Consider the following 24,431-nt stretch of genomic DNA (forward strand, 5'->3'; position numbering starts at 1 on the left):
ACCATAATAAAGTATGTAACTAAAACAATGCTATAAGGTTATAGTATAAAATGTAAAGTATAGTACAAACAAAGTAATAGTATAGCACTTCTGCTGATGTTTAGAACTTTGTGGTGCGTGTAACAACCTGTCATCTACAGCCAACATTGTTTTTTCTCTATTTATTGTGTTGAAACTGGACAATGTAAATAATTAAACAATAAAAAAAGCAAATTATTATTTTAACAATTTTTATTAAAACAGGTTTATTTATTGAACATTAAGGCATTTATATATACGCACACACACACACACGCACACACACACACGCACACAATCATATGACCTTTTATCAAAATAGAATTTACAACCTAAACCTCTTTGGTTTTTGTTTTCATTATCAAAATAATATATAAGGCACTTAGAGAGCTTTTTGCATTTCAACAGAGAAGTATTGAGTAACAGCTGCTAGTTTGTCTGAATGCTTTCACCAATCATTTACTAGTTAAGATTCTTGCAGATATTTAACCATGTTGGCGTGAGCAGCATAAGCATTCTGACAAGCTAACTATACAGGAATGTTTATTTTTAAGCTTTATAGAGACTTGATTAACAAAAATAATCTATTACATCATGGCTAACCACCTATATTAAGCGAAACATATGAACGTAACAAACCGCCAGTGAACAAAACAAATGCCATTGAAACAAAGACAACAGAAAGCAGAGTTCGTTCTGCTTTGAATCAAACAATGCAGCTGGTGTCGTAACATTTTCCTGAGTGCAAAGGTCAAACAGATCAGTAAATGTGGAAAAAAAGGAACGAAAAGTATTGAAGTTGATATGAAATGATGAGGACGACTAATAGACTTTGCAAAATGTGAATCCGACAATTACAAAATGTTTCAAAAGACGTTTTTTGTAACGTTGAACTGGAAACGGGGGCATTATGCATCGCTTCCTCGCATGCATAAACCACTCAATCGGATTACAAACCTTAAGTAAATGTGTCATGACAACAATGTTTCTTGCTAGAGCAGCATGATCAGCACCATCATTTAGCTTAACACTTCAAATGCATCAAATAGTTGCTGTGATTTGTGAGAAGAATGCATATTGTAAAAGAACTGGATGGTCACAAGGCTTAAAACGGATGCCGGGGAGAAAACTGTGAAGATCACAGCTGAACTAACTTCAGAGGCGCAGGCAGGAGGTCAAGTGGTCTTCAGTCTTTGCTCAACCTTCTTTGTAACTTCAGATGTAAAACTACAGCAGATTTGGCCTGAAGGTGAATAAATACTCTACACTGTGGATACAAAAATGTCCTTCTGTGACGAGGGCAACAACATTACAGCTCAAATGCAATACACAGTTTGACCACTAGGGAGAAGCAATTGATCAGAGCTGTTTCGAGCGCTCAGCTCATTACACAGAGCGACGTGCCCGACCTAGTCCACTTCAGTCTCCTGCAACAGCAAAACTCTGCCCAACATGTATGAGAGGCCGGCTCTGGTATGAGAGAGGGATATCTTTACTGTATAAAAGCGTACTAACGAGACCAGTCACCCTCTGCTTGCTCTGCTTTCTCCCCCACAGCTCAGTGTGTTAATATTACACAGAGATGTTGAACATTTCCCAAAAATATAAACAGTAATGCTGGCACGACTCTGTAAACCAACACGGAACAGAATGTTAAGAGAAAATCAACAAAAGCACAGAGAAATATAAACTACACTGATGGATATAAAAAATATCAAAGTCAGTGTCGATATTAGCAGGGAGCATTTTTCAAGGTAAACAAAATGGTCGTGACAAATATCTGCTTTGGTATTCCTGGCACTCACAGGTGTGCATGCAACCGTCTGTCTCTGCTCCTCCACTATGAGCAGTCAATGCTGCTGAGATTCATCCCACGTCTCCATCTTATTGCTTTCGTTCATCCTCATCAGAACCACAGTTAAACTCAGGCGGACATGATATTTGGTGTATGCTGCTGTACAGTAACACGTCGGAAGGACAGTGCAAGTAATGTCTCAAATAACAAAACCTTCCCCTTTCCCTTTGTCCCGCTACATCAGCTAGACATGCTGACAAAACACTAACTATGAAAGGTTAAAAGAAAGAGTAAGAAGGCAAAGCAATGACAGCATGTTCTGCTCCTCATTGGGGAGCAATGAGGTGCAGACCTACGCTCATAGGACCTGAATACATGATGTGATGCCTCCTCACTAAACTCAATAAACCCGGGTGCTCTGGCTTGAATTAGCGGGTACGCATTTAGCCTCTGGACACGGCATCATGTCTTTTTCATATTCTTCGGTGGAACTATTCAGAGAGGAAGTTGAATACTTTTGAGGTTCCAGGTCGATCCGGTGTATTTACCGTAACGGCAACGGGAAAAGACATCGTGCCATAAAGAAACATCCTCATCATCATAATTTGATTTGCGTACAGAACAAACTACAGACCTAATGAGGCACCAGGTCTATGGTTTGTTCTGAATGCAGATCAAATAATAATATGGCACACCCCCAAAAGCAACAAAAAGACAATGTGTGCTGGGTGTGGGTCCCATGGATTCTAAAAAACAAAAAAAGTTAGGCTTACAAAGGTGGAGTTGCTGATCCAAAACAAGTTGTTGATAGTGCGTTTTTTTCCAAAGCAAAATTTTAGACCAAAAACCTTAGTGTCTATGCCTACTTGCACATCCAGCAGATATAGAGCAATATTATTATCCTAATGGCTACCTGCAAGAAGTAAGATATGTCCCTCCAGTCACTATCTTTACAATCCACTCTTAACTTTGGCTCGAACGTAGCGTACAGTCTGCTGAACTGAACATGCAGGCTGAATAACCAAAACCGCTAAAAGCAGCTACAATCTATGGAGAGTAGAGCTGTAATTCTCAAGAATTCAGTACTATGAAGATTTCTGTGACATTCATTATTTGGTTTGTTGATCTAAAAAAATATTGCTTGACGCAAGTTTGAATGATTGCCAAATGCAGAGCGCAGCCCTGTTGTACATGTATTTACCCTTCTATTGACACCTTTTCTATGTATTCACTGCATTCTACCATCGCTAGTGGAGAAATGAGCATGACCTTGCTCGCCACTATCTCTCTCTCTGCTTTTCTCTGTCTTTATACTGTCAGCTTAGCCGTCCAGCAGCCTTCAGTCCTTTACGTACATTGAAAGAATCATAGCTGTCGCCTCGGGGGAACTAGTCCAAGGCCACTTATTGAGACGAGGTACAGGCTCTCAGGGGGAGCGGTACATTTTGTTGATCTGATTGACAAAGTACTCCTCTGCTGATCACAGGACTGAGTTGGGAGAAAATGTTTCACACTTGTGCAATATGCAAAATACAAACAAAGTTCTTTAGAGACACTGAGCTCTGATGTGAGCATAATACAAACTAAACTCTCCACCGTGGCAGCAGGTCTGCGCCCTAGGGTTAAAATAGTAGAGTCCACTTTGGCCTGAGCGTTGACTGCTCCGGCCTGGTTCGTTTCAAAGCTTCATACAAATGTGGCTGTAAATGAGAAACTCTTTCGACAACCAGAGTTTGAAAGGAATGAAAAGGCTAACGGTGTAGCCAAGAGGAGCCAGCAGTCTAGAGTATAGACATGTTTTCAGGTTGGTGTGGATGCGTGTGTAAAATGGGCCCTCCCAGTGATCCCATTGGATCCCCCTTGTGTTCTTTCCCAGCAGGACCTAGGGCCCCTCTCGCCAGCACCACCATGGTATCCGACGACATGCCGGCAAACTCAAAGGCAAATGTTCCATAAAACAGCATGATGATGACGCAGAACACCCATTCGAAGATAGCGGAAGCGTGTTGAAGGACGAAGCTCTCCTGACAGAAAAACACACCGCCTGAAAACATGGTTAAGGACAACAGTAAAGCAGTGTGTGCTCATTATGTAGCCGCTGTCTGTGTGCAGACAGCCTAACAGTGATCAGATTCATCTCAGTACAAACTCTCTTTAACTGCAAAAATAAAATATCAACGCAATACAATTCTCAGAATAAGAAATAAGAAAAAGGTTGGTAGTCATGACAATGTGCCGTTTCAAAATGAAAAAATGCAACACGAGGCCTGCGTTGGTAGGAATGTTGCTTAAGGTGCAGGCTGGCAGATGATAAACTAGGTTTATCATCTGCCAAAACACTGCACGATGCTTTATAGTACCTGGACACAGACTCTGTTTTTCTGAAACAGTGCTACCAACTGTCTGAACACTGTCTCAACATTAGTTGCTTTGATAAAGAATATATAAGTGTCTTTACAGTGCAACCTTTCGTAAGAATAGTTTGACTTTTTGGGACTATTTCTGGCCATGCTAAGCTAACTGGCAGCAGCTTCATATACAGCATCCCTTACAGGCATTAGAATGGTATCAATCTACTCATCTTCCTATCAGACAGGAGTTCACATTGACTACTGAAGGGAAACTATCGTTGTAATATAATGTGAAGGAGACGTCTCCGTCCTTATTCAGGCTGGCAGCACTATGCTCTATTCTAAAGCACTTGACAGCTTTGAAGGCTGCCATCTGCTGTGAGCGTGAGAGGATACTGAGGACCAAAGCTGCGAAGGCCAGAAGGGTCATGCAGAGCCGGAGGTGGGCCACGTTGTACTCCCCCTGGGTCTTGGCGAGTCGGTACGTCAGTGCCGACTGCAGGCACACAAACAGCATACTGGTGGGAAAGGCGACGCCTGCTCCGACATAGTGGAGAACTTTGGCATGATCCACCTGTCATATAAAGAAAGGAAACGGGAGGAGAGGGTGGAGGATGTTACATTAAAATGGGTTAGACAAAGAGAATACACAAAATCTGCAATTTTGCAGCTGACATGATTGAAAAAGAAAACGGCACGTGGGAACCATCAGAAGGGGCAACGTCAGGCAGCTTCTGCGTCGAGCTGTTGGGTCTGATTATTCATTGTTGTGTAATACTTTGTTCAAAGCCACTAAAAACTTCTTTCAGTTATGAGCCAAGAAGAATAAGTGAAAATGAGAGGGTGATGGGAAGTAAACGACAACAGCACCACAGAACGCCTCCTTATCCCTGCTGGTCACAAGAACGATAAGAAACAATACACAAAAGAGCTGCTCGGGACATGTGACTAGCTCACACTGCAGGACACGTACACACACACGCACACGCACACGAACACACACACACACACACACACACACACACACACGATGTACTGATCAGAGCAGATAGGAGATTCAATGAAGCATGAACCAAAGCTAGAAACAGATCTCTAAGGACTAAACTAATTTAGGTAGATGACACAGAATTGCTTTCCTCGGGTAATGTTGAATGGTTAAATTCTTGTGTTTGCATTTGTAGTAACAATGTTCCTCTGCTCCACAAAACTCTTAGGGATCATTAGAGCAATAGTCTAAAAGTTATTTAGTTTGGGCTTTTACGTTCATTGAACCGCCGAGTACATACTGGACATTCTTCAGTAGGCTAATCTTTGAAGCGACAATGTAAGATGTAACTCAAAATCAAAAAGCACACACAGCAAAAAAAAAAAATCTGTCCGAGACATCTCCAGTGTGAAGAAGGGAGATAAATCGGAACAAGGCCGTACACATGTTTCCATGTTTTTGATCAAAAAGCAGTGTTCACAGTGGGAATTCTATTTTAGTCGAGTGCCTTTCAGAGTGAAGTGGCTGTTACAAAATCCTATTTCTTCTCCTACATCAAACTGGCACTATGGGGGTCTGAGTGTTGTCGTACTGCCAATCTGTTTCTCACTATACTCAGTAATGGAAAAACACACACACATAGGCAAACAACAACCATATGCTTTGTTCTACTATTACCATCTTATCCTAACTGATGTTTTAAACATACCTCGATCAGGCTTCTCCATTGTGACGATGTCTGGCTTGTCTTTGTCTGATGTGATAGGCAAGTAAAAATATTGAGTTTCTTTATGTTATTGTTTGGATAAAACACGCAAACTGAAGATGTCATCTTTAGCTTTAGGAAATTATAAGGGGCATTTCTTGTCTTGCCATTTTCAGATATTGTATAGACTAAAGTTCGGCAGATTAATCAGTAATGAAAATAATCAATAAACTCCACAGTGTGTGTAATGCTTGTGTGACGCTTGTGTGTCCTGGATTCTGTCACTAATTGCAGTCATTAACTGATGGCTTATTGATGTGTGAAGTGAGCCTTTGCTGTTCTACTTTAAGTGTGTTGTCACACTATACAGTTGCTGTCGCAACAACGTGGCTCAGAGATAAAGGTATGGAAAATGGAAAAACTGATGAACGGCAAAAGCAGTGAGGTGGACTGAAATGTGTCAGCAGAAGAAAGAAAAAAGAAACAGGAGAGCTACATGGGGGAAACTCTCATTACGGCCACATTCGTTCAACAGAAAACACACATCTCTGAGCATCTGCTTCTCTCACTGTTGACATGTAATGCAGCTGTCATATTCTTAATATGTAGTGCCACATTTCATGTGAATTCCTCATTGATAAACCATCTCAAATGAATACTTGTATAAGTTTGCTGCATTTTGATTGATTGTGTATTACGGCGATACGGACATTTAAGTGTGCCTTGGCACACTGGGTGTGAGGATGTGGTAATAAGCCAACTGACAACCAGCTTCAGGTTTCGCTTTCTGGAAACTGAAACAAATGACATGATTACGTGACACTCGTCCGTACGTTTACAACACCCCTGCTGGACCAAACTCCTGCCAAAAACTGTTCATTTTGTTATGGGGAAAAACATTCAACTATAATGACCATTGAAAAGGTGTCATCATGCACATGTTACTTATGCTTTAAACTTTTACGCATTGGAGCTTTTTTCTTTTTTAATCAAAATGTATCTGAACAGCCATGGTCTGCTGTCATACTGAATGAATCCATTTAATAACATTTTCTTCTGTAGAATTCAACGGTAGCTGTGTGAAAACTCAACCAGACTGGGTGTTTTTGTACAGATTCAACAAACAAGATAATGTTATAATTAATGAGTTTTAGAGATGATGGGAGGAAGAATGTTGGACGGAGACAGACTGGCTGCTTACAGCCTTTGTGCTAAACTAAGCTAACCAGCTGCTGGCTGTGGTTTCATCCTTATCATACATACCATTTATCACCAACATAAAAGTAAACAGAAAGAAAGAAGAAATGTTAACAGAGAGAACGAGAGAAAATTTCAGGGAGAGAGCAAGCAAGGAAAACCCCAAACTAAACAAAATCTGAAACTTATACAGCTATTTGATTCGAAGTGATACACTCGTCAGTGTGTTGCACATATCAGGAATGTTTGAAACTGGCAGGACTCCCTTTAAATGCAGTCAGAGACCCAACAAGGCAACAAGGCCATGCTGACAGCGGGCATCATCTGTAAAGGAGCATGCCGGATCCAGCCAGCTTTCCAGGTCCTCTTTCTTTCTTTCTCTCCTCCTCCTGAAGGCAGCTGTCGAGCCTTCCATGTCACTCTCCTAGACCTCTGTGTGGCAGTGACGTGCTTTTCCATCATCTATTTATGTGCTTCTTGATCCAAACCATCAGACCACCTGACAGGAAAAGCACCAGTGGCCATACCACAGCTGCGCTGCCAAAAGCTTTACTTAACACACAGCTCCAAGCTGAAGCCGTTGCCATCGCTCAGTATGTTGCCATGTGTTGTGTTTCTGGTGCTTTCACCCTCTCTGATTTCTGGGGTTCGTCCAATTTTGTTTGCAGTTTTCTCCTCTGAATTATATTGTGGTGTTCGCATGTGGATGTTGTGTTCATTTGCTTTGGGGCGTTGTTTCATTTTGTCGGCGTAATACTCCGTCATGTGGTTTTAACAGTTTATCAATGACGTCTTTATTTCCATCCCACTGGAATGTCCCAGATTATAAGAGATGCAATGTCTTCTACGTTCAGTCCTGTGATTGGTTATAGACGGGCCGCTGCTAGACACACCCTGTCTGCCCTGTCCTCTCTGTGCATGGCAAGACTTGATGACTCACTTCCCCCCGCTTCTTCTGCTATAATTCCTCCCAGTTCTGCAGAGCAGATGCCTCCAAGGAGAAGCGGGAAGAAGTTGAAGACGACCTTTGAGTATTCTCAGACAAAGACACCTTTTCCACACACTGCTGTAAGATGATTATGTATTATAAGCAAATTCAAGCTAATTCAAGCCACACACAGTACAGGGTCTCTCACAGTCAAACTGTCACTTGGGAAACTTTCACTTATTTATATTTCCCTTGTCATGTTGCTCTTCTGCTATTACTGTTGGAATTTTTTGGAAGTTGTGATAGAATTGTATCTGTATGACGAAAGTAAACTGGACCACCGTACCTGAAAGTTGCCCACCATGATGAGTCCAGCAGCACAGATCCAGCCTGTGGAGAGACTCGCCGTGTTGAGAACACAATTCTGGTGCTTCTCAATGACATGGGCGTAGCGGAGCAGCACAATCGCCGCAACTACAGCACGAGAGAGACATAAAGACACACAGAGTCGGTTATTATGACTGATCGGCAGATTAGTTGCATAATAAATCAATGCACAAGTATAACAGTTAAATGCCGCCTAAAAGGAAGAAACAAAAGAATAATGCGTCTTCTGGTCTTCTGATAAAGTACCCGGCACACCAATGGTATTGTACGTTGTTATTTCCCAAGGCAGAGCTTTAATTGAATTCAAACACACACACCTCACCTTGCCAAAAAACACAAGACTTTCTTGGAAGGTGATTAAAAGTTCTGCAACATTGAATTTCTCTGCCTAACAAGTGGGAATATGAGAAGCAGGAAATGGCGGGAAAGTGAGAACGCTAAGTGGGTGGGGGTTGGTCCAAGTGTTGCATAAGATTAAAAGGCCAAGGGGAACGAAGTACAGTATATGGGACAGATAACTGCCGATGTGCTAATGGGCTGTGACTGGGAGTATTGTTGGTGCACCGCGGACCTGACCCCCACATGGTTGGTCTTTGTTAGCTCCTCGCGGCTGGTGTTTGGCGAGGGTTGACTGGGCTTGGTGAAAGCGGAGCAGAGGGGGTGAGTGGAAAAGAGGAGACTGTGAGAATTAGAGGGGACAAGGAGCCCCTCGTGTCTTGACCTGAAGGCAATACATTGTCTAACAGACTAAACTGTTGTCTTAAATCTGTCACCATTTGTGCAAGAGAGAGACAGGCTTTAAGACGGTCTGCGCTGCCAAAAGAGAATAAAAATGGAAACCGTGGTCACGGAGAGGAGAGAAAAACGTCAGTGCAGAACTTAACAATGTCAAGCTTTGTCTCCACGAGTCAGGGTTTGGATACGCTGTGGCCCGTCTGGCTGTAAGCCAGCGTCTCATTGAGGACACTACTGTCCCATGGTTAGATGTGAAATGTTGAGATATTTTGAGTAACGTCATGTTAAATAAAGTTTATGATTTTTTTTTCTACTAACTGCCAAATAAGTGCACTGAGTATATTTTGTTTTATTGGTATTAAGTAAACCTAACTATAACAGGGACCATACAAATAATATGTTGTCTGTTGATGTAATATATACAGAACATCTATCTGAAGCTAATGTAGTAGATATTATGATGTCACGTTATAAAAACATATTAACTTAATATTACTTTTGTTCAGATTTTGAGAGTGAATGTGCTTGTTTACGTTTCTCTCTGTTCCATCAGCACTGAAATCATCCTGGCAAAGTGACTTTAGTTACAATCATGGAAAAACAAACAGCAGTGTCTCCAGGCTTGGAAACAGTCTTGTCTTTGTTTTTCCTTACTCCTTCTTTTAAAATGGAGACCACACTAAAAGGACAAGAAAGTCAACTTACTTCATTGGATTATAGCATATTGGCTGACGTCCCCTATTTCAATTAAATTACTTTTTATTATACAAAAGACCAGTGAACTTTCTGGCATTTAGCAGTTACACTAAAATGATGTACGCTAAGCCTGAAGGTTAAAGACATGGAGAGACATTTTCACCATTGCTCTGTATGCGGAAATCCTTCATTCTTAGATTTCATTTTCCTTACTCTAAACGGCACATTTGTGTGTGCTGTTTTCTGGCATATATTACTTTGAAGATGTCATGCTAATGACAAGCGCCAATAGTATAACGGTTACATGTCTGATGAGGAAGCAGCATAGCTGACCTCCACCTGTCTTCAAACTGTCAAGAGACGCAGTTGTCCGACAGCTCAACAATGGAAAGTAGCTTACATAATGCCAGTGTGCCTCACACTGTCCCAGCTTTGGTTACCTTTCACACTGTGACAGCCGGACCTTATGGTCCTGGCTCGCTCACTCACTCACTCACTCGCTCACACGCACACACACACACACACACACACACACACACACACACACACACACACACACACACACACACACACACACACACACACACACACACACACACACACTCACACACACACACTCACACACACTCACACACACACACCTTCCTTGGGAGTAACCTTGCAACATGGACAAACTGTAACATACAACCCTGCTGTCACAAGCACAGACTCGCTTTTGCATTCACACATAGACGTGAGCGAACAGTGTTAAGTGCATTTTCCCACAAAAAGTCCCATCAACCACGCCACACCTCCCAGTTAAATAAACTTTTCTGTCCCCACAAGGAGATGTGTTTCAACCCAAACACCCAGCTGCATTCTCTCCCACAGGAGGTATGCTGAGAAAGAATACAAGCTTTGTCTTTGAAACATTTAGTGTGTACACTGGCAGAGAGGTGGGAACTGGGATAGAAACGAGAAGTACAATTATGAGGCAATATACAGTTTATTGAGTCCATGTTGTCCCTGATTGGGGTGAACCCCAGAGCCAACTGTAACAGGCACAAAGTAAGACATAAATCCATAGGCTTAGAAGCTAAGAAGCTGATCACTGACTCTTTAAAATAGTCTGTTGTAGCGCTACGTGCCTACTTAACCAACTTTTATAGAGCTATAATAACTTCCTTTACAACAGGTATTAACACGCGCCATGTTCAGACTACTTGGCTGGTGAAGAAAAAAAGAGACACTCCAATTTCGTGCCTCCACATTGTTTGACAGCTACATTGTTTGGTGGCCACATGACTGATCGGTCTGCTGTTTAGTACACTTAGCTGTGCAATCCCAGTGCAGTGCTTAGCCTACATATATGTCTTTCTCTTGGACACATATACTTCAATGTACGCGAGGTCGACAGGCTGACCTGCTGTGGTTCAGGGTTCCTAGTCGGCTAACAGTGCTGCTCAGATACTACACTTCCATAGCTGCCTGAGCAGACTTGCACACTTAGCTGCAACCGTCTGGTCCCAACCAGGTTTGATCAAGCACACTGCACTAGTAGTCCGACTCCATGATGAATACACAGACAATCAGAAAGGCTCTTGCTTGCCATGGGCAAAGGCCCGTGGCTGTTATTTGGACGTGAAGAACAACGACAACAACAACAAAGAGCTAATTTAAAACCTAAAAGGATCAGTGTGCCATCATGGACTTTTCCCTGCCTCCCTCTCAGATGTAGATGAAGCAACTGTCCTGAGTCAACCAATCAGACAGACAGGCTGCAAGCCTTAAATAGGTGCTGGAGGCATGGAGACTCCTTATGAGAAGACAAACACAGCAAAGAACATGTCTAAGCCGCAGCTGGGAAACATTAACTAGATCAGAGTAGTTTGACTCACCAGTAAACGCAGGAAAGAGCACGCGTAGAGTCACAAAAAAACGAGCGTGTAGCACATGGGAGCTCATTCCCTTCTTTTATATCATGCGTGTTTTCTTTGTGCCCACGAAAATACACACTTACCGTGTGCTTGAACATTTGTGTATACTTCTAATGCTATGAAGCAATTTTGATTAGAAAGTTGTGGTGCAGGCTACCTCCCCTCTCATTCAAACGACCACATGCAAGGGTTTACTTTCTCTTTGTGGTTGTAGCTTTAGCATGGAACCAACATTTCTCTAAGAAAAACAAAACTAACACAACCACTATGAGCATGAGAGTCGTTCAAAACAACCACATTTAGTACCAACTACAAATTAAACTATTATCTCCAGCTGATGTAGTTTGAGAAACAAATTTTTGTTATAATTGATTTATACATTATATGGAACTGAAACTATTAGTTGATTGATAGAAGATTTATCAGCAAATATTTTGATGGTTGACGAATGAATACATTTTCTAAAGGAAATAAATTACAAATATTTGCTAGTTTTCTTAAATATTATAGACAAAATAATGAATAGAGAAAATAATCAGCTGATTAATGGAACAATAAAACAATTGTTAGTTTATAACCTTCTTCACGTAGATAAAAAAAAATAAGTGAGATGGTGACAGCAGAAAACAAAATTGTAACAGAGTGTGTGTAAATAGAAAACAGTGCTATAATCATTCTTTACTCGTATAACCTTCACCACAATGTTAAATGTCTATCATATACAGGATTCATCACTGTAATTATTCCAATTATTGCACAGAACTCATAACCACCCCCGCCTATAAGGCTTCCACATCCTTTAAACCTGTTTTTCAATGTTGGCCTTACCCATGAATGATCCTGTGCTGCAGATAAGGCTGAAGAAGCAGCTTTCAGGGGGAAGAGTTCCACATTTACTGCAAGAAAGAGTAAACAAACATGAATCAGAGAAATATTGTGAATCAACACAGCAACAGTACAACTAATTCTCCTCCTACGTTGTGCGATACCGCATGTCGCGAGAGATCAATTTCTGCTCACAGTAAGGAAGTGGGGGAAGAGCCACGTTTCCTACACCGATGACTTTTCACCCACAGTGTACTCTCTTCAAGGAATTGGAAATGTTTGTAGGAGAGGAAGGCCAGAGACAGTCAACACAAGCTGTCTGTGCCGGAGCTCCAGCTGCCTACAAAGCCAAAGCCGTCTCAGCTGACCGCAGTCACAGACACACATTCTTCAGTAAATTTATGAAAATGTCAAAAATCAGTAAGGTAACAGATTACTTTGAAATAATCTTTGATGCATTTCATATTTTGAATGTACATTTAGCAAGATTTAATTTTTTATTTGATATTGTTTGATCTCACTCAATTACCCACCGACTTCGACAGCATAAGATATGGCTGAATCTAAAGTAATATATACCCCCCTAACCCCCTAACTGTAGATTAAGCAACAACAGCGCTACTGAATTTGTAAATTTAATTAATTTGTGAATTTAAAATATTTAGATATCTGTTTATCTGTTGAAGTTGCACATCTAGTTTGGGGCTACTTAATATCTGGTGTTACATAATCATTGTAATTGCTTTTAGATAAAAAAAAAAAAAATCTAAAATGTGTCTCCAGATTTCTTATACAAACCCCAGGATTGACAATATACAACTGGCCTTTGATGCTCAGTGGGAGAAAAGGCTGAACAAAAGAGCGGGAGTGTCTTGATTTCCTCCCAAATGTAAGCCGACGCCTCTCTCTGTGTGTGTTTACACGTTAAAGTGCAGACCCATGCTTTGCCTCTGAACTGCCACGGTGGCAGGCAGGATATTTCAGCCTCAAGTTATTTTCAGAATGCACGCAGACACACTCAGGAGAACCGTCTCCTTCAAGCTCACTCGCTTTTTATCAACAATGTGCCGACAGGGGTCATGTAAAACAATAGGGCAGTGTTCCTGTGTTTAATCACCAGATAAAACCTAGAAACAAAGAGACAGAAAAGAGAGGTAGGGTTGGGTTTAGGGTGGGAGTCTCTCACTGACCTGATGAGAGGTACATTGTCTAGTGTGCAGCACAAAGTTGGTCCACTCTGCAAATACAGATCCTCTTCACATGACTGGTTGTATAACCTGGAACATCAAACATGCACACACACATGTGCACACACAAATAAAAGTTAATGTTAAAATCACATTTTATGTTGTCAAATTTTACCAATTTTGTACCAATTTTGATAACTTAGACAATTTCAGTCTAGCTTGGAAATCATCAATTGCCACAAAAACAAACAAAAAAAACAGACATATTGCGGATTATTATTAGTGTCACATGTACTGTCAAAATGTCAGAATGACTGGAATAAATAATTAGTTTGGAAGATAATGTCAATGTTCAATTTTAAGATTGAAGTACAGTAACATCCATTATAATTGTTTCTGTTTGAGTGTCATTTTGTAGAGTCACAAACAGGCTTTCTTTTGTGTTTAAGGTTGCTAAGTAAAAAAAACACTGTCATCAAATAGTCGCTCTGCTGTGATGAATTAACCTCAGTTCGTCTGAAATAGTTGGTTACTCAATGCCAGGGCATGATTTCAGAACAGTAAATAATGTTAAATCACAGTTTAGATCTTCAGTATGTTAATGCACAGCAGTTTATCGTTTGCTTTGTATGAGCAGATTTAGAATCTTTCCAACATTTGCGAAGTGACCGACTTGAAGATAATCTGATTACCTATTGTAACAACAGAGCTAATGCATTCCATAGAAATAAAGACTGAGAAAGACACCTTCATATTGCAATGCAATATTTTGTGAGTGTGCAGGAATCAACAGAGGTATTGTATGGCAAAATGCCGGATAAATTAAACAACATACCAGTTATCCACAGGACAGACATGTTGATTGTACAGGGCCATGGCATACCTAAAAGAGAGATAGTATGATGAGCCAAAACTAAAGACAAAACAATCATGGCATATGTGATTTTATGACAGTGTCATCCAAAGAGACTTGAGAAATAACTCAGAATAATAACACATTTTTAAATGACCCAAATTCAAGCAACAAACATAGCCAATGCAAAATCTAAATATTACTGTAAACCCAAAGCTGCAACACAAGGGAGACAGACAGTATCAGTGTTGTGCAGATAACTCTCTTTGTATTGTGTTACAAGCAAAATGTCATCTGTTCATATCCTGCCAGTCTGACCTACCACTGAGTTGTTCCTTATTCAGGTGACCTGACATTTGAGTGTTGCTTATCACTCTAACAAACAGAAAAGACTGGTTTGTGTCGGTCAAACTGGATTGATTAATGTGGAAATCCAACAGTAGTGTTGATTTGGTCAGGTCACTGACCAGCTTCATCCTAAGAAAGGTCAATGGGCAGAGGATCAAAAGATAGGAACTGTATTTTGAAGGGTCAAAAACCATATTGTACTTCAGATGAAGACTGAGATGCTTGTTGTACAGTCAACATGCTCCGCAGGACACAACAGAACATTTTGCATGTCACAGATTTGAGTTTGTCATCAAGTAAAATAAAACTATAGGTGGATCAATTTATATTCTCAGAAATTGGTAACACCTTTAAATAGTTTGTCCCTTTTTTAACTGTGAAATGACAACTGTGTATGTGCACAATTTGTAGAAACAAAAAAATGAGTGACCGTACTAAAAACTTAGTTTGTCATGTTAAAATAAATATTTGAAATTGTTACAATTGGCTGATATATTGTCTACAGATTTTTATAAACTTCAAAAATCCAGGATTGCTTGGGCTATAAATAAAACCTTAAAATCGGTGTGTCTTTGAAGTAAAGCTACAAGGATCACAGAAGTTATTACCATGATTACCAACTGTCAAAAAACATGTATGATTTTCACCAAACAGGCCATTTTCTGCAACTAAATGATATTGATGTTGCACTGACTGTGTAGGGAAAAGCAATTGTCATGTTATCCCCTTGTTGTTCACACAAGCAGTATCTGATCAAAGTAATACATTTAACTGGAAGAAAAAGATGGAAAGGCAAAGTCAGACACACAAGCAGACAGAGCGTATCTGTCCTGATTTGTGCAAGCAGTCGTAGTTCATCGGAGGGTTAAGTATCAATTATGAATGTTTCCAGGGCCGATGGCATCATACTCACAAATTATTCTGTGAAAGATGGAGACACAAAATAAAGACACCCGCTATGCAGAATCCACTAACAAGCAGAGACATACTGTACATGTCTTTCACGCATACATGATTCATGACAATATTTATTGGAAGCACTATATATTATAAATGTGACAAAGATTTTGGTGTTAATAATTGTCATAATTCAAAATCGGTAAGAATTTAGAGCTGAAAGCCCCAATTGGAGTTCACATCAGTCTGATAAGCATACAGTATAGCACAGCTGTATCGTTACAGTTATATCATCTTTGTGTGCTTCATACAAACAGAATCAGGGAAGGAAGTAACTCTCAATAACAATAATAATCTAATACAGATGACAAAGCTGTCAAAGCTGCACAGTTAAAGACAAACACACCCTCTGGTTGAAAGCAGGATCAAAAGGCTAAGTCAGACAACATCCACTGAGAGTCAGATCAACTTAAAATGCTTGCCATCAGTCATATCTTATGCTTAATATTGTATCTGTGGGCATTGTACTGTACACTACAAGGGATCTACCCCAAAATACTCCATACAAACAAGTTCAAATCAAACTACAATCATTATGATGACAGCCAATCTTGTCACGAAATTCTAGATTTCAAAATGTATATTTTTAGGCCAATCCAAGATCACTAATGCTGTTAGAAAACAATGTGACGTGTCCATTTCTGGCTCATCAAGCTCATCTTCAAACCTGTGAGCAACTGAAGTCAGGAGTCAATTAAGATGTCATTATTTTTGCAATTGGTTTCTTGCCCAACGCTACATGTGACTGGTAAAATGCATGTCTATTGACTGACTGCAGTAGACTTTTGGTTGACTGGTTATTGGTTGGCATTCGGGTATGTGAATCACCATATGAAAGTCAAATAAACCAGATGGCAGACATGTAAAGAGCACTGCTGTTGCATAATGCAGTGAGGAAACCCACTAGGAGAGTGGAATATGGCCGTCAGGTAAAAAGCTGACAGAGCTCCAAGACAACGAGACCAACTTGACAACAACAAAAGAAAAAAACTTAGAACATCTGTAGAGAATAACCAAGGGGCTTCATTAGATAACATATAGGAAAATAATCTCTAACCAGCTGAAGTTGTTCCATTTTCTACAAGTTTTGAGGCTTTTTTAAATATGTGGTCAGCTTCCAAAGCTTAAATAGCAGCAGTGCAGCTCTGGAACATTTCTAAATAAAGAGGCCTTTTTTCGCAGTATGTGAAACAAAATAAGTCCATTCTGTTCTTGGAGGAGGCTACGTAATAATAGGTTTGTTTACATAATTAGACCTCTATCAAAGCTCAGCAGTAGCTGTAAACTATAATTACATGCCTGTAAGCAATATATAGGTGGAACAGACCATATTTTTGTTTATTTAGGATTGAACAAAGACTGACAGAAAGAACCGGTATGGCCAGTCAGAATTTGCACAATTCAATGCAAAAATAACACATCAGCAACCACAGGAATGGGTGTGAGACATAAACTATGAATGAATTTAGCATTTTAGGTTCATATCCAGTGGCTCAGCAAAATATATGCTTAAATATATATGCTTACTATTTCAAATATGAATGGCAAGAAGTACTGTTTACAGGTATAGTGCAGTTACACAGAAGCACATTGCTTTAACTCATAAACGGTCAGCAAAAGAAAGCCAAGACTCTTGGATGGGCGCACAAGCCTTACATTTCTCCTACTCGACCTTTCGTTCACTGTGCATCACGGCCATCAGATGCAGAGTGAAAATTCTGCTTACGTTCTCTATTACACCTTCCAATATTTACCTTACTCCCACCCACTCACCCACAGTAAAAGAGGGAGTTGCGCAACATGTCACATCCTTTGGCATTCCACTAGTCTGGAAAAAGAGCCTTGACTGTTCCTAGAAACAAGGTGCCCTTGTCAAGGTAATGGGAAGGAAATGGGTTTAAAGGGACTGAGAGTCAGCAGCATTTGGCGTCTTAACTTTCTACCTGAGATACAAATGTCAAAGCAAGAAAGAAATGTGCACACTAGCACACATTTTTACCTGCACATCCTCCAACACAGTATAGGTTGGAAGCAACATGAATAGCTCAACAGTACAACTTTTCTGCATAGCCTTGTACACCTGAACACACACTCCCGGTCGGACTGTGAAGCAGCCACGTTGGCTTCCAGTAATTGGTGTGCCCAGTGTCAGCTTTGGCATCTAATTAGACAGTGTTCTCCCCATGCTACTGATCATAGATCTAGACTGCAACAATCTGGAACTGGGCCATCTGTCTGTCTACAGTATCTACCTCCCCTTGGGGTGAGCATTCCTCCTCTGACAGTAATAACAAAGCAGAGCAGAGAGCTGTCAGCCCAAACATAACCAGGAGGTAGTTACTCTTTTCTCTCCAGTACATCTGCTCAGATACCATACTGCAGATAAGTAAGATATACTGTGAACCTGCACATCTATCTTTTAAGAGTGTTGATCCTGTATCCTTCCTGGAGGGAGTTAATTCACATGCAATCGCCATGGCTCCTAGGATTTCAGCGTAAATATGCAGTGTTGCTCTCCTGAAGGCAACGAAGGCTCAGGTATCAAAAGGATTTTGACAGAACAGAATTGTAATTTCGAAGAATATAGCCGGGTTATCACAATGTGTATTCTATGTGAAAGACTATTTGCATAATATCTTTTTTTGCTATGTGCATTGTGATATATAATAATACGATCTTGGACAATGACTATGCAGGCCGAACAAGTGTGAAATGTGTTTAGTAACGTGACTACCCAAGTTGGAATTTGCTTTATTGTTACAGTATTGTGTTGAACAAAAATGTGACCTTGACCAGGTTTTTATTTGTACCTAGTTGCATTTGAAATAAACAGTGTGCATCGCAAAATAAAGTTAAGTTATGTGTTTTATGAAAAATAATGTTTCTTTCACTTTTGACAAAGAGTTACTGTATTGACTGGAAGAATTACTTTTGCATCACAAAATTGTATGCTCTTACATCGTAAGCTATGTATCATCCTTGACGAAAAAAGGAAATTGCACTGAGAACCACTCACAATTTTACAAACCATTTCAGTATCGTATTACTTGAAAAGGTACTGTAATCAAGCTTAAAACAAGGATTATACAGTCTTTTTTTACTACAGAATAATTGTAATACTTACACAACCCATATCCCAGTGATGGTTAGAACTGGGAGGCTAACGGGCAGTATCATCCAGAGAGACATCTTCCAACACCTGAAGCAGCCTCTTTCTTTTTTTTCCTCTTCGGCCAGCCGAGCAATATCTGCTCGAGTGGTACTAACATTTAACTGAGTGTGACGGACGTCTCCATTGCCACCAACTGATTCATTTTCTTCAAGGTGGAGGAAAAGTAGATGGGACACTGACAAGGACTGATGTGTCCTTTTAGCTGGTGAATGAGAGGAGAGGGGAAAGTGAGATAGGTCACGATCATTCATCTATTAATAAGAATCAGAACTGTTTATTGCACAAGTACGTTACACATATGAGGAAATAGTCTATGTGAAAGTTGCATAACAATAAACACAGTGGAAATACTGTAAGACATCATTAAAAAATATTTACTATGAAATTGTACAATATACTAAACAAATAGCAGTATATGTATATTATTAAAGTGGCATGTGTATATTTAAAAAAGCAATTGTCGTCATCAGGCCTTCCCAGTTAAAGTAATCTAAGATCTAAAACTTTGTAGTCAGGATTCATGTAACACTCACATCACTTTAATATACAAAGATGAGTGGATATATAAGAACATTACAAACAAAACGCCCCTGCTGTGATGCAATCAATAGGCTACGATATCAAGGTAATACATAATACTTTAGTGAAAAGTCGATGTTCTAATTTTCTTGAGTTTTGCTTCCAGGTGTTGGAGCTGTATGGTGTTATATGGGACCGACTGGAACTAACTGGTAGGTTTTATTATTTTAACTTTCAACAAAACGTTTTTACGTCACTTTAACGTTGTTTAAAAATGTTTATTTAATAAAGCCAATGGCTTGCCTTCGTGATAAGTAATATAACCACGTAGTTTTCCCCATATTTCTATTTACAACTCGTGCCTCGTAGGATGCATCCCTCCTCACGGTACATGCTAACAGCTGCTCACCTTCACGGTTCAAGCTAGCAGCGACGACGAACATCAAAAGAAAATCTGTGACCGACTTTGCTCACCTCACCTCCGTGTCGGCGAGCAAGTTCCTGCTGCTTTTCTTGGTAACTTTGAGCACGCTGACCCGTCCTCCACACCTCCGGGGACCAGAAACTATTCCACGAGGCACGCGAACCACGGAGGAGTCTAACTTTTGTGTTAAATCCTGTCTTCTCTTTTTCCTAACAAGTGAGATCCCGTTAGCCGCTTTTCGCTTTGGGGTTGGAGGAGAAGGAGGTGGGTGAGGGCGGGGTGGAGGGGGGGGGGTCTCGCTGCTTCGCCGCCACGAGACACTCTGGAGTATCCAGCTGTTTGGCTCCGCCCCCAACTGGTTGGCTCCGCCCCTAAACCTGTAGCGGCGGTCCGGCGGCAGACCGCGCGAGCGCCTCGGCGGTGTCGTCTTTTACGGTTTAAAAGGCAGTTCGAGAAAAAAAAACCTAATGAGTGTGTTTTTACAATTGAAATGTTGAATGTGTCAAAGTTTGATCACTGAGAGAAAGTAAGCTCGTGAGCTCTAAACACAACGGACTCCTTGCAACGCAATTCAGATGATGGAAGAGCAATACATATCCCTATAAATTCCTTAATGTGGGATTAATCATAGTCAACTCGATATGCCTCGAACAAAACAAAAATACTTTTGTTTTTGTTTTGTTTTCCCAGTCGAGCATGATGATGATCTCGCTGTAAACTCAGCCAACAACCAAGCACATCTGTGTGCAATTTGAAACCACGCCTGTAAAAGATAACACAATTTGAATGTTTATCCTAACTAAGTGAGTTTGTGTGCGCGATCTTACCAAATGTGTTCTGCTGCCCCCTGGAGCTTTAATGTGTTATGTCTCTCTATACCTTAATGAGGACCGAATGATGTGGGCCTAATGTCTGGTAATTATTCATCAGACATACCCACAATATTATTTGATTACAAGTCTCTAATCTCAGAGCAGTGGCATAAGAAATATCTATATTTATCTTTCCAGGTTGCTCTTAGTAAAAGGGCCCAGTAAGTATAAGGGAGATTCTGATTTAATAGAACCAAGATAGAAAGTCTGAAATGTTGGTAAAGAAAAAAGAAAGAAAAAAACATTTACCAGATAAATTAGTAAACTTTAGACTTTAATTAAATGCATGCGTTAACATAATAGAGAAATTATATGGAGCATTGTGAAACTAACATCATAATGAACTATGGCATAGTTTTCCTCCTTTTTTTTTTTTTTTTTAGCAGAGATTGCCCGTAGACAACAATAACTGATGAAAAGACCAGAAACAGACACATTCATATAATTCATACATAATTTAAATTTAAAAAGAGATATTCAAACACCCTGTTTCAAAATCTTACAACATTATTAAGAATATTGTGTAAATGTGGTGCTGAAAACTACAACTATGGTGACTCTTCTACAGTTTTATACTCGTACCAAAGCCCCACACACTGAATGCAGGGTAGAGCGGCTGTGTAAATGTAGTTTGGACTCTCTGCAGAAGCTGCATGCCATCAGAAACACTGTAAAAGGCAAGTGTTCCCGCTGCATAATCCAGGTAGATGCCAATACGAGATGCGATTGGAACTGGAATATCTTTGCTCTTGTTATTGTGCACAAAGGAGAATTTGGAGTCGGAGCAGTACAGACTCCAGGACTTGTCATTCCAGCCCAGGCTGCAGTCGTTGCTGTTTCCTTTACGCCGGATTCCCCTGTAGGTAACGGCCATGTCTATCTCTGTTCCCCTCCAGTCAACCTCCCAGTAACAGCGACCGGTCAGGCTCTCCCTGCACAACACCTGCAATAGAATGGATGAAATGAGAGAGAAAAGTTCATGGAGCGTAAAGTTTTCTTGAGTCTATATTCATAAAGATCATATGCCCCATTCTTCATTTTGTCTTTGTACATATTAACTCAACCTCCTGTCCTCAGGCACAAAATCACACCCTAGAGTCCAGTAAATGCTCACCTGCTGCCAGTGGTCAAATCGATCTGGGTGTTCAGGGTAGTTCTTAGGCTCACTCTTCATTGTCACTGTTCGGTTACCCTCGGAGAGGTGAAGGTTGCGATGGACACTGTTGACATCTAGAATCAGCTGAGAGGAGTCTACACAATGCAGGACAAGTTAATTATTATTCCTTTCAGCATTGTTGTTTAATCTGTGTGTCCATGTACTGTATGTTTCTTCAAGACTGTATAGTGCCACAATTTTAAATGATTGTTTTTTACATCGTGTGGCACATAAACCACCTACAGTAACAAAATACTTGGGACTGTAATATGTTTAGAAATGAAAAAGAGCACTAAAGCACTAAAACCTTTGACGAGTAACTCTAAATAACTTCTTAATAACTCTCATGTATCAGCTTGTTAAAATGCTTTCCACGGGCGGAGTGTCAGTCGGGAACACCTGTGTTTGTTTAAAGTGATACTGGAGTGTAAGTTTGGTTTCTTATGTTTCGCTAAACTGGTTCTGCAAGCAGCATAACTTCCGTAATACTTAGTTGTGTGGTGTGGTCATGCTTTTGTTTCAGTGTTTTTAAACCTTCTTAGAAACCCTGGAATATGAGTGATGTTTAATATGCCAAGTAGCCATGTCCTTTTGGAATCCTTTGTAAAAAGTAACCCAATAACTCACATTTCAGGAAATCTTGTCTTGTCCTCGGTTCTTCTCTTGTCCTCGGTTCATCTCTTGTCTTTGATTCATCTCTTGTCTTTGGTTCTTCCCTCAAAATGGATTCTCTCCTTGTCTCACCTTCTTGCGTGATGTAGACATCCTTCACTATAAAGATGCAGATAAAAAACACTTCATAAGCTTCAACAGCTGACTGAAACAACAACAACAACAACTCCCCCTGAATAGAACTGCAGAAAGGCGTCAGTGCTACTTGAGATGAAGAAAGACAAATTTGTGCACCTGTTCCTGAGACTTTCATCATTTCTGTCTTGCTGACTTCTTCTACGTGTAATTTCAGCGAAGCGATGGCTCTCTTGGTGGCATCAAATGAGTAATTGGGAGCAACACTAATGTTGTTGAGGTCTTCGTATCCCGAGGGGCCTGACAGAGACTGCCAGCTCTGGTAAAAAGGGTGAAAGATAGAGATGAGCTTCAAAATACTGTGTTTTAAGAATCAAGACAAGGTCTTCAGTTCAGCACATCACCTGCAGAAAGTGTATGTGATCATCAGTGTTGGAGAGTTTATCCAGGTCTGTGTGCTTCTTTCTTAGCAGAGTGATCTCTTCTTCCAAGCGGTTCAGCAGTATCTCGGCCTGCGTCACCGTGGTCTTTTCGTGGGAGCGGACCATCTCCTTGACTTCATTGTACTTCCTCTCAATGGAAAGCAGAAGCTCAGAGAAGATACGCTCGTTCTCATCGAGAGCAGTTTGGGCCGAGTGCTAATGAGATACATAACAGAGAGAAGGAAAGAGTTTGTTCAAATACGACTAGAAAGCTGTTATTTTTTATACCAGAAAACCCTAATGTTTTAATAATAGCAGCATTTTCAGAAAGGACATTTTTCTACTCACTTTGACTGATTCAACAGCGTGTCGGAGATCCTGCCATTTTTTTACTCTCTGGTCAATCCTATGCTGAGACTTGTACAGTGTGGTACCAAGTTGTTTCTGTAGAAAGAAAGGCATCAAAGTGGTCATGCCATGGTACAATAAATAACCTTTTCAAATCATTCATTGAGTATCTTGACCAAAACTATAGGTTGACATATGGCTTTTACCACTCACTTGTTTCTCAGTCCTCTCAGTTCCAGCCGGGACGATGTCGTGGTGTTTGTGTTCATCCATCATGCACAAAACACACACCAGTGTCTCATCAGAGCGACAGTAAGCCTCCAGCAACTTGTCATGCTGGGCACAGATCTTCTCTCTCATCTGACCTGTTGCTTTGACCAGCTTGTGCTTCATCAGGGCAGGGTAGTCGTAGTGAGTCTGGACATGGGTCTCGCAGTAAGATGCCAGGCACACCAGGCAGGACATCTCTGCCTTCTGCTTCCTCGTTGTGCAGAAGTCACACAGCACTTCCCCGTCCTTGGTTTGCTGGGTCCTGGACTGGCTGCGACCTGTAGAGCGTCGAGATTTCCCCATGCTGCTGTATCTGTCTAAATCCAGAGTGCTCGGGTGGGACATTTTTTTTAAATAGACGTCCCAGCAGATATGAGAACAAAATTTTAATCCACAGTGGATCCAGCAGCAATGTGTTAACTAACCACTTTAGAAAATGTGTGGAGATCAACAGATGACAAAAAGACTCCAAACACTGAACAGAACAAAGTATTCACGGAGAAAAAAAAATCTGAACCTAACAGCTGCAGTGAAACTGTGTGACTGACGCTGTGTGTGACAGAATGTTTGCTATGTGGTCTAAAACCAGTATTCCTGGTTGGGCATTTAATAGTCAG

General features: G+C 40.6%; 2 protein-coding genes across 3 annotated transcripts; both read right to left on the minus strand.

Annotated features, from left to right (window-relative positions):
* Positions 1-253: 253 nt before the first annotated feature.
* Positions 254-20,240, minus strand: zgc:154058 (Transmembrane protein 150A-like). Of its 2 annotated transcripts, none has more exons than XM_068568665.1 (8): positions 20,055-20,240; positions 19,009-19,258; positions 14,562-14,609; positions 13,730-13,816; positions 12,543-12,610; positions 8,327-8,454; positions 4,561-4,738; positions 254-3,857 (listed from the first exon to the last, which is right to left on the minus strand). In XM_068568665.1, exons 2-8 carry the CDS (start codon positions 19,071-19,073, stop codon positions 3,595-3,597), a joined length of 837 nt encoding a protein of 278 aa, XP_068424766.1. In that variant the 5' UTR covers positions 19,074-19,258; positions 20,055-20,240; the 3' UTR covers positions 254-3,594. The 2 variants fall into 2 exon arrangements, with proteins under 2 accessions (XP_068424766.1, XP_068424765.1); XM_068568664.1 differs by having other exon boundaries at positions 20,050-20,240.
* Positions 20,241-21,173: 933 nt separating this feature from the next.
* ftr14l (finTRIM family, member 14-like) lies at positions 21,174-24,229 on the minus strand. Its single transcript, XM_068568315.1, has 7 exons — positions 23,758-24,229; positions 23,545-23,640; positions 23,179-23,412; positions 22,934-23,093; positions 22,655-22,798; positions 21,986-22,122; positions 21,174-21,814 (listed from the first exon to the last, which is right to left on the minus strand). Exons 1-7 carry the CDS (start codon positions 24,157-24,159, stop codon positions 21,434-21,436), a joined length of 1,554 nt encoding a protein of 517 aa, XP_068424416.1. The 5' UTR covers positions 24,160-24,229; the 3' UTR covers positions 21,174-21,433.
* Between the last annotated feature and the right edge of the window lie 202 nt (positions 24,230-24,431).

This window comes from Clinocottus analis, unplaced genomic scaffold, assembly GCF_023055335.1.
Source record: "Clinocottus analis isolate CAN_PGR_092001 unplaced genomic scaffold, fCliAna1.0.p SCAF_8, whole genome shotgun sequence".
Lineage (NCBI taxonomy): Eukaryota > Metazoa > Chordata > Actinopteri > Perciformes > Cottidae > Clinocottus > Clinocottus analis.

Coding starts and splice junctions, on each gene's coding strand:
- zgc:154058 (XM_068568665.1), bottom strand. CDS start 19,073: ATGTCTCTCTGGATGATACTGCCCGTTAGCCTCCCAGTTCTAACCATC. Junction 13,817..14,561: donor GTCTGTCCTGTGGATAACTG/GTATGTTGTTTA, acceptor TTGATGTTCCAG/GTTATACAACCAGTCATGTG. Junction 8,455..12,542: donor CAGCACAGGATCATTCATGG/GTAAGGCCAACA, acceptor CTCGTGCTGTAG/TTGCGGCGATTGTGCTGCTC.
- ftr14l (XM_068568315.1), bottom strand. CDS start 24,159: ATGTCCCACCCGAGCACTCTGGATTTAGACAGATACAGCAGCATGGGG. Junction 23,413..23,544: donor ACGCTGTTGAATCAGTCAAA/GTGAGTAGAAAA, acceptor GTATCTCATTAG/CACTCGGCCCAAACTGCTCT. Junction 22,799..22,933: donor GATGAAAGTCTCAGGAACAG/GTGCACAAATTT, acceptor GCATCTTTATAG/TGAAGGATGTCTACATCACG.